Raw genomic sequence first — 18,835 nt, forward strand, 5'->3', positions numbered from 1 at the left:
CAGGCCTTGAACTCACAAAGATCCGCCTGCCTCTGCCTCCCAAGTGCTGGGACTAAAGGCGTGCGCCACCACACCCGGCCTTATTATTATTTTTAACAGAGCATAAGGTAGGAGTTCATTTACAGAAGAGTGGGTGCCCCACATTTACAGCTGCTCCATTAAGTCCACACTCAAATACAGATCCTGTGACCTCCCGACAGCCCCACAGAATGGTTAAAGAGGTGCCTCTTGGTGTTCTCGGTATATATATCCTTTACCCCTCCCACCACATGCAGCTAAGGTCAGTTGATTGGGCAGGAGGGGTAACTGACTCCTCTCTTGATTCCTTGATAAGCATGGGAAGGCGGTGTGACTGTAGCTTGCTGGCATAGTGGTCAGAGGACATTTCCAATTAACACTCCACCGTTTCCTCCAGCTCTTACATTCTTAATTCCAACCTCTTTCACAAAAGTCCCTGAGCCTTGGAGAGGTTGGTAGGTGTGGGTGATCTTCCTCCCATTGTGGCAAGGCACTGGTCTCTGCATCATCTGTTTTCCATGGGCTGTTGGCCAGTTTCAGTGGGATTTCATCTACTATAAAAAAAAACACAGCAAGAAGCAAGAACATCTAAACAGTGACTGCTATAATAACTTAACCTATGGGTGCAAACACAAATGCTTGGTTGGTACTTTAGCAAGAGCATCAATTCCATCTAACAAAGCAATTGCTGTGACTTCCCACTGGGGCCCGTATCCTCCCCTGCCACTAGGGTTGGCCAGGTCTACAGTACCAGATGTATGTTCCACCTCCAAAAAAAAAATTTTTTTTAAATCAAGATTTAAGAAGGAAGATGAGGGCATTGTAAATTTAGAAATGAAATAAGAGGGACTGGAGAGATGGCTCAGCAGTTAAGAACACTGGTTTTTCTTGCAGAAGACCCACGTTTGAATCCTAACACCCACATGGCAGCTAACAACGGTCTGAAACTCCAGTTCTAGGGGATCCAACAGCCTCTTCTGTCCTCCATGGACATTGTACCACATGGGTGCACTTACCTACCCACAGGCAATACATGCATACACATAAAAATAAAAATAACAAATAAAACATTTTTTAAAAAGAAATGAAATAAAACTTGATGATGTTTATTTTTGCATTGGCTCTTGACAGTAGTACCTGGATACAATACGAAACTGTGTCTTCAGCAACGAAGTGGAACCTTATGAGGTCCAAGGCCCACTTGTCCCACTTGAGTAATAATTCCATGCCACTGTGAGACTCAGGAGTTGAACAAAAGGCAATAAGAAAGATTTTTCTCTTCAGTCCCTGGAAACATTGAAATCACAAAGCACAGCATGGTATTCAATAATTTGAGACATTACATATACTTTTCAGCATTTGAAAATTCTTAGAAACATAGAATAAAGGCAAAAATTTTTATATGCTAGTGTGTTGAAATTACTTTGTGCTGTGTAGCTGTTTACCATGCACCAATGCTTTCGTGGACCCTAATGTTTCATGAGGTCTTCCTAACAGGCAGGTAGCCAGGGTGGATGGATGAAGCCAAAACTCTGGGAGGAAAGCCATGTGTGATAGCACTGGACCAGAATCTGGATGTAGCAGTCAGCTTGCCTGTGATAGTGTCCAAACGAAACCACCACAATGTGATTGGCACATACCAGCAAATGGTTAATTGTTCTTGCCCATGTGGTAAATGAAAGATAAGCAGGTCTAAACTGGGTCCTGCAATTCTTGACTACAGGCGGCAAGTTGGTTTTGTTCAAGTTTGTTCCCAAATCTCTCATCGTCCCTGGAGTTTGAGCTATAGAAGTATTCTCTGCTTTTCCTCCCGAAAGGCAGGAACAAAAACAGGAGCTATGGGTGCATTTCAAGCTCTGCTGTTGTAGGTACTACTTATACCTCACTGTTAACACCAATTCTCAGTGGAGGGCTCAAGTATGAAGAAGGGAGAAAGAAATTCTTTACTGAGTAATAATCCAGTCTCCCCTATTAGGGCTCCTGGCTGCTAGGCTTTTCAGCTATTCCTGGCTAAGAGATTTGAAACATTCATATTCTGCTGTGGTTTAAAACCCTCATCACACCATTGTCATAGTGCTCCTTCACAGCAAATGTACCACTGTGGAATAATTATTGGGCTGGGAGATGGCTCAGTGGGTAAAGCACTTGCCCTGCAAACATGAGGACCTGAGTCTGGTTCCCCAGAACCTACGTAAAACTGGCTGCAGGAGTGTATGTCTGTGATCTTAGCCCTCCTACAGTGAGATGACGGGAAGCAGAAACAAAAGAGTTCCCAGAAGCTCCTGAATCAGCTAGCCGGGTGTGTGCAGTGGGCAAACATCTGAGGCTATTCTCTGACCTCCACATGTACCCCATGGCATGATTACACCTGCACACACACACACACACACACACACAGTACATACAAAAGACAAATAATTATTATTATGCTAATATATAGACAAAAGTATAATATAGACTACCATTATTTAAGATGCAAGTAATATTTTTACTCCACAAATATTCATATTAGATCATTAAACTGACCACTAATGATAGGTAAAGTTTTACAATTGCTGAAATGTCCTTCACTTACACTTGTCCTTGATACCACATAGTCAGGAAGCAGCTTTGTAGTTCACAGGAAATGATATTTTCCATGGGTATTGCTAAGAAAGGACATACATGTGTGTGTGAGCAGATACTTGCATCCCTAGAGCCAATTTTGTTTGTTCCATTAATCATCTGTGCTGTGAATTAGAACAACCAATATTCTTTTAGAATGGCAGTTCTTGCTTTTCACTAGAGCATTAGAATCACAGATTTACTGACAAGCATGGTAGTATACATCTATAAATGATGACATTCAGAAGGTGGAGACAGGATCACAAGTTTGAAGCCAGCCTGGGCTACACAGTCATACCCTGTCTCAAAAGATCTAAAGCTAGGGATATAGTTCAGTGCTCGAGTGCTTGCTAAGCATGCTCAAGGCCCTGGTTCAATTCCCATTACCCTCAAAAGAAAAAAAGAGCCCACAGAATTACATATCCGGAATTAGAAGAGCATAAACATGTTTGTGGCTTTCATTTACCTACTGTTTCAAAAGCAGATCAGCGTAGATCATTTGTCCTTTCTGGAGTAAGACTGCTTTCTATATACTGAATGTCTCCTAGGCACATACATAACTGATTGCAAGATGGCTGGCTTTTCAAGCATGCTATTATAAATAATAGTGATAGTAGTCATGGCTAAGAAGTATAGAGTGTTTATTATCAACTCTGTAGAAGCATTTACTTTTTATAGGTTCTCGGTATGTCTATAAGGTTACAGTAACTCCTAGGATCTTGATCTGTGATCTGTGAAAATCTGAGACATGGGAAGTTTAAATACTATGTCCAAGAATCCTATAATACTAGAACTTCAAAGAAATGAACATAAGGAGGGTTTTGTTCTACACATAATAGTGTTAGGCACTTGGGCAGCAGGTAGAAAGGGTCTTAGCGCTGGGGAACATTGACTGGAATGTTTGTGTGCAGGGTTTTGGTTACTGCTGAAGGAGTTCTCATCCATTTGTCCTGCTGCAGGTTTTGTGACTTCAGGGTTAAAGCTTCAGGTCTCTCCCAGCTCAGATACAGACACACTTCATGGTGTAATGACTGGGAACATGGTCTCCAAATCTGTACAGTTCAAAGCCCAGCTCTGCAGTCTATGAGTCATATAGCACGCACAGGTTCCCCAGTGCCCTGTACTTAAGTTTCCATCTGTGTAAAATAGAAACAGCCCTGTCCCCTGCTCAGTTGCACTGTGAAATGAGTTCATATTTGAAAACCACATAGGTGGCTTGGGTGCCCCAGCCCTTTGATAACAGTAGACAGGGAAGCACAGTACTGCTTCAGGCTCTGTTATGAGCCTGCAACAGAGTCTCAGGCTACTCACTTCCTGCCTCTTTTGCTTGTTTGTAAGATAAAGGAGTTAGAACATCTGTGCTGCCTGCAGATCCTCTAGACTGTAGATTGCCTCTCCTGCTGCTCTGTGTCACTTTGGAGACCTCTTCTATGTTCTTTTGGGGGAGCTGTAAGTTTGTTATCTGTGATGAGTACATTTGAAGTTTTCATAAATGCTCTCTAGAAAGAAAAATCTGATAGGAAGAAAAGTGTTCTGTGCCCTGTGGGTTGAGGAAGTGTGGATAGGTGCAACACCTCCCTAGAGCATGCTGAGCATGCTCAGGAACCCACGTGTGTTTGTGGACTATCAAAGGTGAGAATGCTTAATGAGTAGAGTAGAATGTTTGATTGTAGAAGTTGCTCTGAGATTGCTGATTTGGAAAATCAGCATTGGGAACAGAAAGGTGATTGCTGTAGCCAGGCAGATGCTGTGGGTATCTTGAAGACTGAGGATGGCTGCTCAGCAGTTCAAGGTAGCCTCTCTGGGCAGCAGTGCAGGGCAGTACAATTGGGTTCTGCATGAATGTGTCACATCAGCACCTCTTGCTGATCCTGCTGAGGCTCTGTCAAACCCCAGCCATTATATATTTGGGAGATTTCAAGTCTTTTAAAGCTGAGAATTGCAGTTACACAACAGAGTGTTTTTAGAATGCCTTTTATGATCACTCTACCCTTTTGGCATTAAGATAACTAAAATTCTCAGAATTTGGAAAGGTCTGGCTCTCTCTATTCAAAGTGAACTCTCTTCTGCTTTGGGAATTTTCCTATATTTGTGTTCCAAGGACTGTAGATCTGGCTTTGAAAATATTTGTATCAGAATCCTAGCTAAACATTCACTTCTGGCTTAGTTTTCCTAATAATTACAAGAAAACAAAATAAGCTTTCCAAGTCTTGTGAATATTTATGAATATGATTTTCTTTATTGAGGGCCCTTCACATTGGTTTTCATGATTGTTCATCGGCAACCTAGACTTAATCAGGGTTTTGTGCTATATTCACAGTGCCTGATACATAGTAGACCTACAATAAATATTTATGGATGAATAAGAGAAGGAATGGATACTTGTGACTTCTATCCAAGAGGATTTGAGGATATTGTCTGTTACATAAACACATAATTTGGGTGACCGAAATGTAATCAGAGTGATTCATGACCATGTCGATTATGCATATTTGCAAAGCAAAGCCCTTTTCCTTCCCTGAAGCAATCCTAAGAAATGCAGTGGGTGCTATACCTCTATCATATAGAAGGGGTGCCCTCCAGGGTAGCCTCTTTTTCTTTGCTTAAATTTTGGTGACTCTTACCAGCTTAGAAGAGTAATACATATAACACATAAGCAATACATATATTAAAATGTAAAGTGATCCTAAAATCATGTTGTAAATAACTGAATAGATGATGAATCAATTATTCGGAACACCTAACACTACATGTGGCATTTTGGACATGCTCATTTTTATAATGTTATAAACAAGTTCTTATTCCATGATATTAATATGTTGCCTTGTAAGTCCATTTTTAAAAGGATATACTAAAGTTTGAAACTCTTTGTGATCTGTCGGCCATCTCCCCTCCTTGTGTAACCTCTCCCAAGAGAAAAATATCCATGTTCAGTCTTTCACATCCTTTGCACATACTTGAGGGTTTTTTTATTTATTGGTTGTTTTGGGGAAACTTTTTACTCAATATGTCTTCATGTTATTGAAGTGATAAACACAGCAGTGTCTTATAAGTTCCAGAATCATTGGTGAGAACTTACAGATTCCAAAATCATTGGTGAGAAGAACGAGGATAATAGAGCTGGAAATGAACTGCTTGGAGTACACAGTATGTACCTTATAAGCAAATGCATAAAATTTAGTTTACATTTTACATCATGAGAGTTATAATTTACTTTTACAGTGCCTCCAGCCATTTCAGGTCCAACTCTTTTAAGCAATAGGACTTTATATGTGTAGCACTGTTCTCCAGTTTTCCTGTGGAATGCCGAGGAATTGCAGGTCACTGGCACTGAGTTTGAGGAAAAACCTTTCCAGCCCTCTGTCCCAGGCATCATGGCTAGCGCCTAGCAAGTGATTTGTTCTCTGCACACTCTTCTCTCCCTGGTCTCCCGCTGTGCTGCGATCATCCTCTGCAATGTCCCTACAATAAGAGAAGGTGAAAGTCAGCCTGCAGGTTTAAATTAATTGCACTCCTCAGCGAAGCTGAGCTAGCCAATGGATTAACGACACTCTAAACTCCTAGTTTAAACATAATTGGAAAGAGAAGCTGACATGACAGAAACAAGTGAGAGTACAGTCCACTGAAGGTGAACACAGTGAGACATTCATATGCAAATACTTGAATAATCTGATACCATCATATTCTTCTGCAGTTAACTGTTATCTAAAATACACCTGTTACTGATTCAGGGCATTAATTTAAAGATTTCTGTTTCCAAATTTTACACAGCTGATTATGTTGCTTTTGTTATAATGGAACATTACTTTTATTCATAATGAAAATCATTTTTAGAATATAATCTTCTAACCACTTAAAAGGTTATAATAATTGCAGAAAATAGAAATGCTTCCATATAAAACTACATTTCACTATTTAAGATGTAAAAGACGTCAGGTGCAAGGGATCCTGTGTGTTCCTGGAGTTAGCGACAGCTATTTGAGCTTGTATTCTTTTCAGGTGGAAAAGATACCTGTGTTTTGTCACTGACTCTCCGCTGTCTTTGGGAACTGTGTCTGCATCCATGTTGCAACAATTCTCACACTGTGCCTGTAATTCTATATTTATACACCTGGGGTTTGAATTGTAACTTGTTCTGTGTACCCATTGCCCAGAGCCCAGGGCATCACCTGACACCCAGGGAAGCATCCAGGTAATGGTTCCTGATAAAATTAAGATTTTATGTGAAGAGTGATGTAAGGCAAACCTAAGACTGAAGCTTAAGCTGGGTGGTGGCCCATGCCTTTAATCCCAGCACTGAGGAGGCAGACGCAGGCCACCCTGGTCTACATAGCAAGTTTCAGACCAGGTGGTGCTACAGGGAGACCCTGTCTCAAGAAAAACAAAACAAGAAAAAGAATGAAGCTTCAACGATTTTACTGTTTTTACTCATAGGACATGTTTCATTATCAATTTGTCTCCTGTGCAGAGCTGAAAATGACATATTTCTGAAAATCCTTTTAGCACATCCTGTCAGGCTCTAAATTGAGGCATTGCTTAAAACTAATATTTATGTGTAGTCATTAATTGGTAAGAACAATAATTTACTTGTAAGTGCAAGATTATGTTACTTTTATCTGTAATAGAATTCTTGCTCATCCTGAAATCATAGCAAATTATTAAGATTGCTTTGTGCAGAGTACAGAGACTCAAATTTGTTTTACAAGGACATTTGGTGTAATTAATTTTAAAAATAACTCTTGCTTTTTAAATGTCAAACTTTAGATAACATTTTTAACAAAACCTTTAACAAAGAGCTATTATTCCCATTTCTTTGTTGCTTGCCATTTCACCCTCAAACACAGACTATACTTTAATTGAGTGTCCTGCACTAACTGGCTGAATGCTGCTGCACTGTATATGCTATCCAGTACAGAATAAATCAGAAATTAAGTTTTCTTTCGAAAGGAATAAATATTGTTGAACACTTTGGCCCCGTCTTCAGAACAACGGATGTCTAAGTTGATTTTGGCTCATGCACATAACTGTAGCTTAAATAGCATAAATATTTTGTCATTTACCTCTGCTTGAATAATAACTCTGAAAGTATACTTTAAGCATCTTTTGAATCATCAGAGAAAGACTAATTTATTCTCAAAGTACTACTTAAGTTGTGCATGAAAGGGCTGGAGAGATGGCTCAGCAGTTAAGGACATTGATTATTCTTGTAGAAGACCCAGGTTCGAATCCCAGCAGCCACATGGCAGCTAACAGCTGTCTGAAACTCCAGTTCCAGGGGATCTGACAGGGGATCTGACAGTGCGTAACATGGGTGCACTTACTTAAGCGCAGGCATAACACTCATACACATAAAAAAAAAAAAAGTTGTGCATGAAATGAAAGATTGGTAAGTGCTTTGTCAGTCACCGTGACATCTGCTTTTCTGTGGTGTCCTGTGTAAGGCATCCTTAAGCATTGCTGGCCTTCCCTCCCAAGTATTTTCAGATTCTGACCCCTGTTGTCACTGCATTCACTCCATTACCATAGCCCAAGTCATGTGGTCTTGCTCTTAGCTGTGATCATTGATCTCCCTCCTTCCAGCCTTGGACCCTGTAATGTAGTCTCTAAATAAAAGAAAGATCAGATTGCTAGAGTAATCCTTAGGAGGGAGGGAGGGAGGGAGGGAGGGAGGGAAAAGCACAGATCAGATCTGCAGTTTTCCCCTCTCTAATGTTCTTTGCTCTAGTTGTCCAGGTTCCACACCCTCCCAGCATTCGGGAAATCTTTCTGTTTGGTTCCCTCCTGTATCTTCAATCCCAAGAACTCTCCCTGGCTCACAGTTGTTGTTGCTCAAAAGATAGTAGCTGAGTGAATGAATGAGTGAACAAATGAATTGCTGCACAGTATTTCTAGTCACTTCTTTACAGTAAACTTTGGCTTAGAGATAGGAAGCTCTGTTTTCATTTCTTTGTTATTGTTCTAATCTGATGGTATTCTTAAACATGAAATATACTGTGACAAAAGCAATATAAGTCATTTAGATTTCTTACATTAATAGCTTATAATTAAGAGCAGACAATACTGACAAAGGATGTCAACTGATATTAAGCTAAATTAAGCCGGTTAACATAAATTATTAAAAGGAATCAATCAGTTTGAAAAGGGAAACATGATGTTATTGAAGAATGTAAACACAAATATGGTCTAGTAAACAAAGATGTCTATCATCCTTTTCAGATAAATATATAGAGAATTCCAGCCAGATTTCAAACCTGGTTAGTTTACTTTTCTTTTAACTATCCTGCCTTCATTACCCAGCCTACAGTGTTTTCCTCCTGGTCACCCTGTACTGTATCTCCTTGTTTGACTTTCCTCAAACACCACAGTATTTTTTGAGAATTTTATAAACAAGTACTGCATTTAGATCATTCCCACCTCTCCCTCCCCCTCCACAACTTCTCCCACACCCCCTTCACTCTCAATTTCTTGTCCTCTTCTTTGATTGTTATATATACATACATTTATATAGAGAGATACATACATATGTATTTATATATAATGCACTGAGTCCATTTAGTGGTGCTTTTGTGTACATGTATTTAGGGATAACCACTTGAACTTGGGTAACCGATCAGGGAGCTTTTCTCCCTCCCTTAGCATCCATTGATTGCCTGTAGCTCTTCAATAAAAGGTAGGATTCTGTGAAATTTCCCCTCTCCACATCAGCATGTCAACTAGTATTGTCATTATACAGGTCTTGTTTAGGTAACCATATTGACGAATGATATTTTTCAAACACTGTTTTATAATTCCAGCATATTCATTTTGTGGGTGGGTGGTGTTGATACAGTAAGAGTGTGTGTATTTTTATTGTTTCTCTCTCCTGAACCAGATGGGATGTAAGCACCATAGGGAAGAAACATCCATTGTTTTACCTATAAAATTATAGAACTGATGTGGAACTGATGAATTAAGAAATGCTCAAGCTTGTCTTGATAAATTGTCTTACTTTAACTCAAGCTCTATTTGCATTTTTGTTATTTATTATCATGTCCAGATGTGTGTACGGTAATCATTTGAACCACTTTCTAGGGTATAATTCACAATACTGTGCAATCATAACCATTCTTCGTTTCCAGAACTTTTCATCATCCCCAAAAGGAATTCTGTGCCCATTAAACACTCATTCCCCACCCCTCCTTGAAGCTCTGGAACCCTCACTCTCTTCTGGCTTTCTGAACTTGACTGCGGCAGAAGCCGCAAATCATGGAATAAATAGTTTTATTTACACCAATATAAGTGAGTAGCAGTTTTATACAATAGCTGCTAGTACGAAAGGATGTTTTTAAAAGATAGCAAGAGTTACTTACATTGGTTAAAATAATATGGCACTAGCAGAAACAGATGAACATGAAAATCTGGGCTCTGGTGTATTTAGAACTTAATATAGAGTAAAAGTATAATTTCAAATTATTGGAGAACCATTGGTAACAATTGTTTGTCCTAGTAGAACAAACAAATTGAAAACTGTGCTATGTAATATTAAAATTTTAGTTACAGATGCTAAAATTTAAATTAATGCACACACACAGTCATCCCTTACTTAACCACAGTGATATAGTTTGAGAACTGGTTAGGTAATTTTGTTGTTGTTGTGCAGATATCATGGAATGTCCTTACACAACCTCGGTTGTCCAGTCTGCTACACCTGGGCTTGTGGTACAGCCTGTGACTGCTAGGTAACACTTGGTATAGCATGTTACTGTACTGAACACTGAAACTGACTGAATCACAATACCGGTGCAAATCAGTATGTGTGGAAAGAAAAATGTAGCCAAAATATAGGATAAGAAGTGGCACACCTGTGTAGAGCTTACCATGAATGGAGCTGGCAAGAGAGTCACTGAGCAGTGTGAAGGTTGATGGCACGAATGCCCACTGCTGTGGCCTTCACAGCACTGTACACGAAATTTGTAAAAATTAGTTTTTACTCTTCAATTGTAATTTAGCTTTAGCTTATTATAGCTTTTTGACTTTACAGACTTTTACATTTTTTAAACCTTTAAGATTACTGTAACACTTAAAACAAAAAATACATTGTATAGTTACATTAAAAATGTTATCTTTACCTAGGCATGGTAGCACATGCCTCTAATCCCAGGACTCAGGAGGCAGAGGCAAGGGAATCTCTGTGAGTTCAAGGCCAGCCTGGTCTACATAGTGAGTTCAAAGCCTGGTAGGGCTACATAGTAAGACTCTGTCTCCAAATAAATAAAAATAAATAAATAAATAAATAAATAAATAAATAAATAAATAATTTTATCTTTATATCTTTATTCTAAAAGCCCTTTCTTGTTTTGTTTTCTTTTGTTTTGTTTTGTTTGTTTGTGATAAGGATTTCAGGTATCCTGGTCTGGCCCCAAACTCAGTAGCCCAGGATGACTTTGAACTACTATCCTCCTGTTCTACCTTTCTTCCAAGTGTAGGGTCTCAGGCATGTGCTACCATGCCCAGAGTATATAGTGCTGGGGATTGAACTCAAGGCTTTGTGCCTTTTAGGCAAACGGTATAAAATGCGCGTGTGCATGCACGCACAGACACACACGCACAACATACACTCTAAAGTAACAATTGAAAGTATAGTTTTGTAAATAGGTAAACTAGTAACACAGTATTATATAGTGTATGAGCAACGTTTTATGCATTGACAGCACAGTATGTTTGTGTATACCAGTATCATCACAGACACGTGAGTAATACATTGTACTCTGACATTACTGCTATGACATTTCATTTCCATTATAATCTTCCATGATCACCATTGAATGCATGTATTCAGTCCATCATTGACTAAAACACCATTATTTTGTACATTGTGTGTATGAGAAAATGTGACATACCTCCAAAACTTCTCTGAATTGTTAATGGACCAATGTCCCAAAATTAAAATCAGTATCAGCTATCAAAGTGAAATTTGTCAAGCAGAGATTGGGCACAAATGTAAAATACTGGTAACAACCAGTACAAGAAAGCATGTGAGGAGACATTCTTTTCACTCCTGGTGGAAAAACGAAAAGTAATCCTTGAGCTTCTATTAATGTAAGACTTGCGCACATGTGCCGAGCCACTTTACATGGGGGAATGTACCTGACCGAAATGGAAGTATCATATAGAAGATAGAAGTGCCAAAGTATTGATTGAAGCGTTGTTTGCGAGGGAAACTGCCTAAAGGCTCAGCAGATACATTATGGTAGCTTTATTTTACCTAGTGCTGTGCAGTTTTAAAACAATTATACATATATTTTCTTGAAGGACTATTCGCTACATATTATCAAATGCCAAAAATGTTTCAGAGTAGCATTTTCTATACAAGCTATTTAAAAAGTTAAAATGGCATATATATTTGTAGAAATGGATTTTGTGTATATATATGTGTATATATATGTTTGTATATGTAAAGGGACCTATTAAGCCATTAACAATTGCTATATTATCACAAGTAAAGAACAGGGAGTAGTGGAGATTACAAATATGTATTTTATTTATTGTTTAACTTGGTAAAGCAAATATCCTTTTTAATTTAAAAATCTAGTAAAGACTATTCATTGGTAAATGTACACACCATAGGGCATGGGTAGTTTCACTTTGAGCATGTGTAAATATAAGACAGGAGACACAGTTAGTCAGAGATAACTTCATAGAGCAATCAGCAAGTTTCACTTGACGTTGTGCTAATATTCTAAAAGCTAGCTACATACAATTTGGAGATTGTAATTTGTATTTTTTCAGTTCAATTCAATTTGGCTTTTCCAAACAAACTAAAATATGAAAGAAATCATCCTAAATAAAAATAATAATATTGCATTGTTTTAAATGTTATGTTCTTTGTATGCCCACATCTAACTATGGGTAAATCAATGCCTCTGTTAAAAGTTTAGTTTTGCTCAGTTTGGTGGTGGATGGCTATAATCCCTGTACCTGGAAGTCAGAGGGAGGGGGATTGCTGTGAGCCTGAGAACAGCTGGATTTAGTTCCAGGCCAGGGGTATACAGTGAGACTCTGTCTCAAATATTTTTTCTTCAACAGGCTTATGATATGTACATTTGATACAAAGATTGCTTATCGTTTTTCTTTTTTATTTCAGAACGCTTTACCCTGTACAGCTCTAAAAACCTTAGACAAGCATGGAATAAGTAAGTCTTTAACCAAGTTTGCTTGCTCTTTCTGTCTCTCTCTCCAGCTCACTGGAGTTTATCACATCATGTTTTCATTCACGGATGAGGCTATCCATTCATTCATTTAGCTGTTAAATTGCAATAAACGCTGTTTGTCAGCTTTGCTGTTCAGCCTGAGCCAGCATTCACTGTGGGTTTGAGTTCTTAGGGCAATGTAGCAATGTGAAGACTGTAAGTCTAAAATCCACTGTGGTCCATCTGGTAACCAAATTCCAAGAAATACTTTAGTGTTGGCAGAAGAACACTTATAAGATACAGTATAGTGACTAACCTTCTAGCAAGTGGCATCGGTGACTCCCACTAACTTATATAAAACAAATGTTTTGGTTTTTTTTTTTCCAGCTTACACACTTTTTCTCGTTAATTTTATTAGGAAACTAGGTAGACATATCGCTTGAAGTATATGTACTTTTTTACTTTCATTTCATCTGCTCTTTTAAAAATGGTTTTATTTATGGATATGAAGGAGGTCACAATGGCTTGACAGGTTGCTACACCAGCCTGGCAACCTAAGTTCAGTGTCCAGAGCCTGTGTAAAGATGGAAAGAGAGAACTGACTCCACAAAGTTTTCCTCTGATCCGCACATGCATGAGGTGGTTCACACACCCCCACACACAAACATTTACAAAGTAGAAAGACCTGGATTCTGTAGGTCACCGGGAGCCTTTTACCGTAGTTCAGCCTGTTAGCAATTCACTGGAAGCTGGAACCCAAAGTAAGTCCATCATTTGCTCTGGCTGTGGGTATCAGGTTTAAAGAACCCTGCTACAGAAAAGATAACTAGAGCTTCTTTGATGAATTATTATTCATCATAACATTTTGTCTAAGGGGAATTTATATAATCTCACTTTGTATTGTTAGGACATTTTTAATTTGAGGCACTGTAAATTATGACAATAAAAAATAAGAAAAAAAAATTTACAGTAATGCTTTTAATGCTGGATGTGGTGGTGCATGCCTTTAATCCCAGGACTTGGGAGGTAGAGGTAGGTGGATTTCTGTGAGATCGAGGCCAGACTGGTCTGCATAGCAAGTTCCAAGCCAGTTGGGGCTCTGGGACAGTCCTGTCTCTAAAAACAAACAACAACAAAGACCACTTTTAATCAGTGCTGTCAGTAGAGATGGTGAACAGCTAATTGTGAGGCACACCTGCAATTAGTATGTTACATTCTGAAGTAATTTGAAGGGTTTGACCATTTTTAAAATTAGTAATATATTTAATGTATTTAGGGAAAAAAAGTGGTATAATCATTTTTGCCTACCACAAAGCTTTAAAAAAAACCAAATAGTTCATGGAGCTCTGTTTTATTATTAGTGTATATTCATTGTACAAAGCAATAGATTTCATAGAGATGTTTTCATTTAAGTGCATCATGACCTTTACCATATTCACTTGCGTTGTCCCCTTCTACCCTCTGCCCCACCCACCTCCCAGTAATCTTTTCTTCTTCCCAAGTAGTTGCCTTTCTACGGTCATGTTGTGTGTATGTATGTGTAAAATCTCAGTTCTGTATATGAGAGAAATCGTGCCATATTTCTCTTTCTGAGTCCAGCTTGTTTTGTTTAGTTTGATGATCTCCAGCTCTATCCTTTTCTACAAAAGGCATCATTGTACTCTTCTTTATGTAACTTTAAAGCTCCATTGTATATCTGTACCACATTTTCTTATGTGTTGATGGACACTTAGGTGATTCTCCTAAGTTGGCTGTTCTGAACAGTGCCACACTAACCCTGGATGAACATGTCTCTCTGTAGCCTGCTGACTTAGATTCCATTGTGTATATTCCCAGGAGCTGTGTAGCTGGATCATATGCTAGTTACTTCTGCCATTTGAAGAGGCAATAGTCAGTTCCCAACCTCCAGAGTCTCCTGCAGGAGGCATGCCCTCCACAGGCTGCATTCTGTGGTTGCTCCTCACCTTTAACCTCTCCTGTTCTGACCACTGGCCTAACTTTCTGAATACCAGGTAATATAGCATATGTGGATCCAACCATAATTAAACACATTACTATCTTGTAGTAACTCAAAAAAAGCAATAAAAACAGTTGAATTTCTAACCCCTGTATTTGAAGTAACAGGAAAATCTCACAGTGTGTCTAATATAGAGGCTATGTATGACTCTGGGGAATACATCATTAGAATTAACAGTTACCTAATAAACTGAGCCCTACCCTTATCTTGCTTTTATTACGTTTTAGGAAAATTATTAAAGTAGAGGTAAGATTTTTAGGTTATGAACATAGCTTGTTCGGCATTATGGCATTTTAAAGCCACATAATTCTCATTTTTCTTGCCTTAAGGTTTATTTCAGAAATACCAAATGTTAAAATCGTTACTAAAAATATTATGAAGATATTACTTTCTGATTTACCAGTGGTAAGTACTACATCTTTAGAGCCAAACTATAGCCTTTAGCCAGTTTAAACCCAATGAAATTTATAGAGAACTAGGAATCTGGAAACATTAATTATCTGATTGATTATACTACTCACTCCATGGCTCTGGAAGAACTTCATTAAAAGACTCCTAGTGCTGCTTTTCTTTATTGCTGATATGAGTTTGCTTGTTCTTAGCACAGTAACTCAAGTGAAGCAATTGCAGAATTCTCTTGTACTGTGGTAACAGATTTAAGATAATTTGTAATAATTCAGTTTACAAAGTTAATACAAGATGGTGAGTTAATTTAAAAATAATTTACTGTTCACCATTAAGTAACAATGCCTTTAAAGCTAGGCATTATCCAAGCTGTCAAAGCTACTGGATGTGTTACCCTGCCTAAGAGTATAGGAAAGACAGCCTTCAGTCTAGTCATCCCAAGGGACTTGATTCATTTGGGAACTACACCTGCCCTAGGTCACACCCTTGTAGCTCCCTACTGATTTCATTTGTATCAGTAACCATGGGCCCAATTCTATCTTTTGAAAGATTTTTTTTTTAATTCTAGTAAAACAAAGCAGTGATGGGGGAAGATAGCAAAAAAATGTAGCAGATATCCAAACTGAAAAGCATAATATAAAGAAAAATCCACATTACAGGATTGAAAATAATAAACTATCATCACTAAAGGAAAGAAGGCCCTTTTGTTCCTTTATATTGGAAGTTCATGATCCATGTAGCTTTTCCTCCATTAAGGGGATTTAGGGCTAAGTGGAGATAATTCTTAATTTTATAAAAATATGTACTGTTCTAACTGCCTTCAAAACATTGTATTTTATTTCATAGGAGTTATGAAGACTCTCCCTATTTCTCTTATAAATCTCTCTATTTATAGTTGTCTGACATTGGCCTGTATGTGCAATCAACCAAGAATTTCAGCCACTTAAAAGATCTTTTATTATTTTGGCTAGAGAAGAAGGCTCAGTATATACTGAGTAAAGGGTAAGATTCCAGGAACACATTTGCTTGTTTTGGAACTTTTTGACAGCTGAACATTTTGGGAGGTTTAGAAGTATTGAAATTAGAACTAAGGATAAACCACTAAATCACAGAAAGCGAAGCTAAGAAATTCAGTTCGTGGCTGGTAAAGCAAAGCTCATGCACAGGCATTGACTGGGGGCAGCTGGCCCCTTCTGCTCTTCCTCACACTCCAGCCCTGCCTGCAGTCCATTTGCTAGTCAAATATAACCAGATTTCTCCTAAGAATGTATAGAAGTTAGTATTTGTAAATGTGTAGAAAATACAAAGGTAATAATGAAGCCACCTTTGGAGCAATGCAAAAATAGTAAAGAAAACATTTCCATCCTGTCCATCTCAATAGATCAGCAAGTCACAAGCCTCAATTTGAAAGATGAGAAATCTTTCCTAACTGTGTTCTTGAACTTTACTTGAATATTTTATCTGATTCCATGTTTAACCTCTGAAACATATCTTAAAGGTGGTTTGCCAGATAGTTGTGTTATATATGCATAAAACACAATCGATTTAAAGTAAGGTTTAGAGGAATAATCTTTTACCTTGTGTATTTACATTAGAGGGATGCTACTGTTTTTCTTGTCCATATATATGATGTGGGCCGTTAATACTCGTCAGAAAGTTCTCAAGAAACAGAAGATTTCCATTCTCCCCTATTCTAAATTGTTGATTTAAAATTATCTAACAAAACAATACATTGCAATTAGGTTAGAGCCTTCTATTTCTTTGCTAATTTGAAATATGTTGATGGTAAGAACTCAGTGCACTAGGGGGAGCAATTGAGTCAAGTCAGATCTTGAAATCATCGGCTTGCACATTTTCTTCACTGTTGATTATGCTTGTTATAATTCTGTTTACTTCAAAGTAGCAGTTTTAACTTATTTAGTGCCTAGAGACTTCTTTTCATAATATTTTCAAAGAAATTATTCTCTGCATTATTGATTTGCTTTTGTGGGGATGGGTTTATTGGGGTGATCAGCTCTAAACCAGACATTTTGGAATCCTAGCCTCTTCATTTGAGGATGGACTGCGATTGCCACCTCCCTCTGTCTGTGGATTCAAGTGCAGAAGGATGTAGCTCCTTACCACATTCTGTTTCTGTGAAAATGTCATTTTCCACACATGAGCAAGCAAGTCTATTTCCCTGTCCTTGGACACAGATAAGCGCTGTTTGAAAGCCCCAAAGGCTTACCTGCTTGCTCAAAAGTTACAGTCTAGAATAGTTTCTGGAGACCTGTGTTTTCATAAGAATGAATCATTAGTTCAGTTACTGAAAGCGTCGTGTGTTTAGTGTTATGCAGCTCCAGTAAACCCCTTACCAGTTTCTAGGAACTTGAAAATTAAGAGTCCTGAAAAACAAAGGAGTACCTCAAATAAGAAATGCTCTCTAGGCCCTGAAACAAGTCCTACAGAACTTCACCAAAGGTCTAAACACAGGATAGGGGCAGTTTCTGAAACAGAGAAGTAGCTGGTAAATCAACCAATAACCTGATTGTAACAGTAACAAAAACACACTGGAGAGCAATGCAGTTGGAAGCTTGGAATGTATGCACCAGACAGATCTGTGAAAGGACTCCAGTCTGCCAGTCCAGTAGTCATATGGACTTAGAAATAATCTAGTTTTATTTTGATCTCACCACATTTTGTGTGGAGAAATCTCTTCAGTCATTTTCAGTTTGGGATTTTATGCTACAGAAGGAACCAGATGGAATAGAAACCTGATTTTCTTCTTGGAGAAAGTAGTGTTTGCAGCTGACTGACCACAACACCCCTGACTCAGGCCTTCCTTGCTTTGCTTCTCAGGAGTGCCCCTCTTACTGGGATAATGACTAGGCTTCGAACAATCTTAAGTGCTACAGTTGACGGCCCTGCCAGCTACCCACTCACATCCTGCTAGTGAAACTTGTTACCTGTTCTTCAAACCTTCACTGCCCTAGGGACTTAGCCCCTATCATTTTGGATCATTGCCAGGTTTCGTGTCTGTTTTTTGGATGCAAAAATTCATTGTCATTAATAACCCCTGGTAGCAGCCAGTAGCAGGTTCCAAGCTGGTTGTTGTCTGTGGAGTACCAGGTTTTTGTTCTTCTAATGGACAGGAAATATCCATCTTCTCTTACTAATTGGCAGTGTGTGCCAGGCTTGAGAGTTGGCAACAGTCATTGTTTTTCATCCTTTGGATTGTGTTGGACTCTTCATCCCAGGGTACACAGGCATCTGGTGTAGCCAATACCATCGTTCTGCTGGGTAGCTCATTAAGGAGGAAACCCCAGCAGCATTTCCTGAAGTAATCCAGAGCTCCCAGGGGCAGGTGGACTGCTAGTCTCCTACAGTGCAAGCATGCAAGTGACTTTTCTTGAACTGTTCCCCAGAACTGATTCCAGCGGGGCAGACAGTTCTGTTTCTGCCAACATGAACATGGTATTTGTATTCTGACTGCTGTAACTAGTGACTGTGAATGTGTTGGCACAAAGTGCTGTAAATGTTATCTCTTACTTGTGTTGGACAAAAATCTGGATAGACTCAGCTAGTTCCTTTGCTCTGAGTCTCAGAAGGCAAAATCACCTAGAGGCACTGGTGGAGAATTTCC

The 18,835-nt window shown here is 38.6% G+C and overlaps 1 protein-coding gene across 7 annotated transcripts in view; it reads left to right on the top strand.

Moving 5' to 3' along the window:
• Window positions 1-18,835, top strand: part of Cdk14 (cyclin dependent kinase 14) — a 633,917-nt gene that overhangs the window by 471,935 nt on the left and 143,147 nt on the right. For all 7 annotated transcript variants that reach the window (XR_003847675.1, XR_003847674.1, XM_008822523.2 and 4 more), the window contains one exon: window positions 12,746-12,794. Coding sequence is in view for 5 of the 7 variants with exons in the window: in XM_008822523.2 (XP_008820745.1) it covers window positions 12,746-12,794 (49 nt within the window). In the remaining 2 variants the exon portion in view is untranslated. The remainder of the gene's footprint in view (window positions 1-12,745; window positions 12,795-18,835) is intronic.

This window comes from Nannospalax galili, unplaced genomic scaffold (assembly GCF_000622305.1).
Source record: "Nannospalax galili isolate Female #2095 unplaced genomic scaffold, S.galili_v1.0 scaffold85, whole genome shotgun sequence".
NCBI classification, from domain to species: domain Eukaryota; kingdom Metazoa; phylum Chordata; class Mammalia; order Rodentia; family Spalacidae; genus Nannospalax; species Nannospalax galili.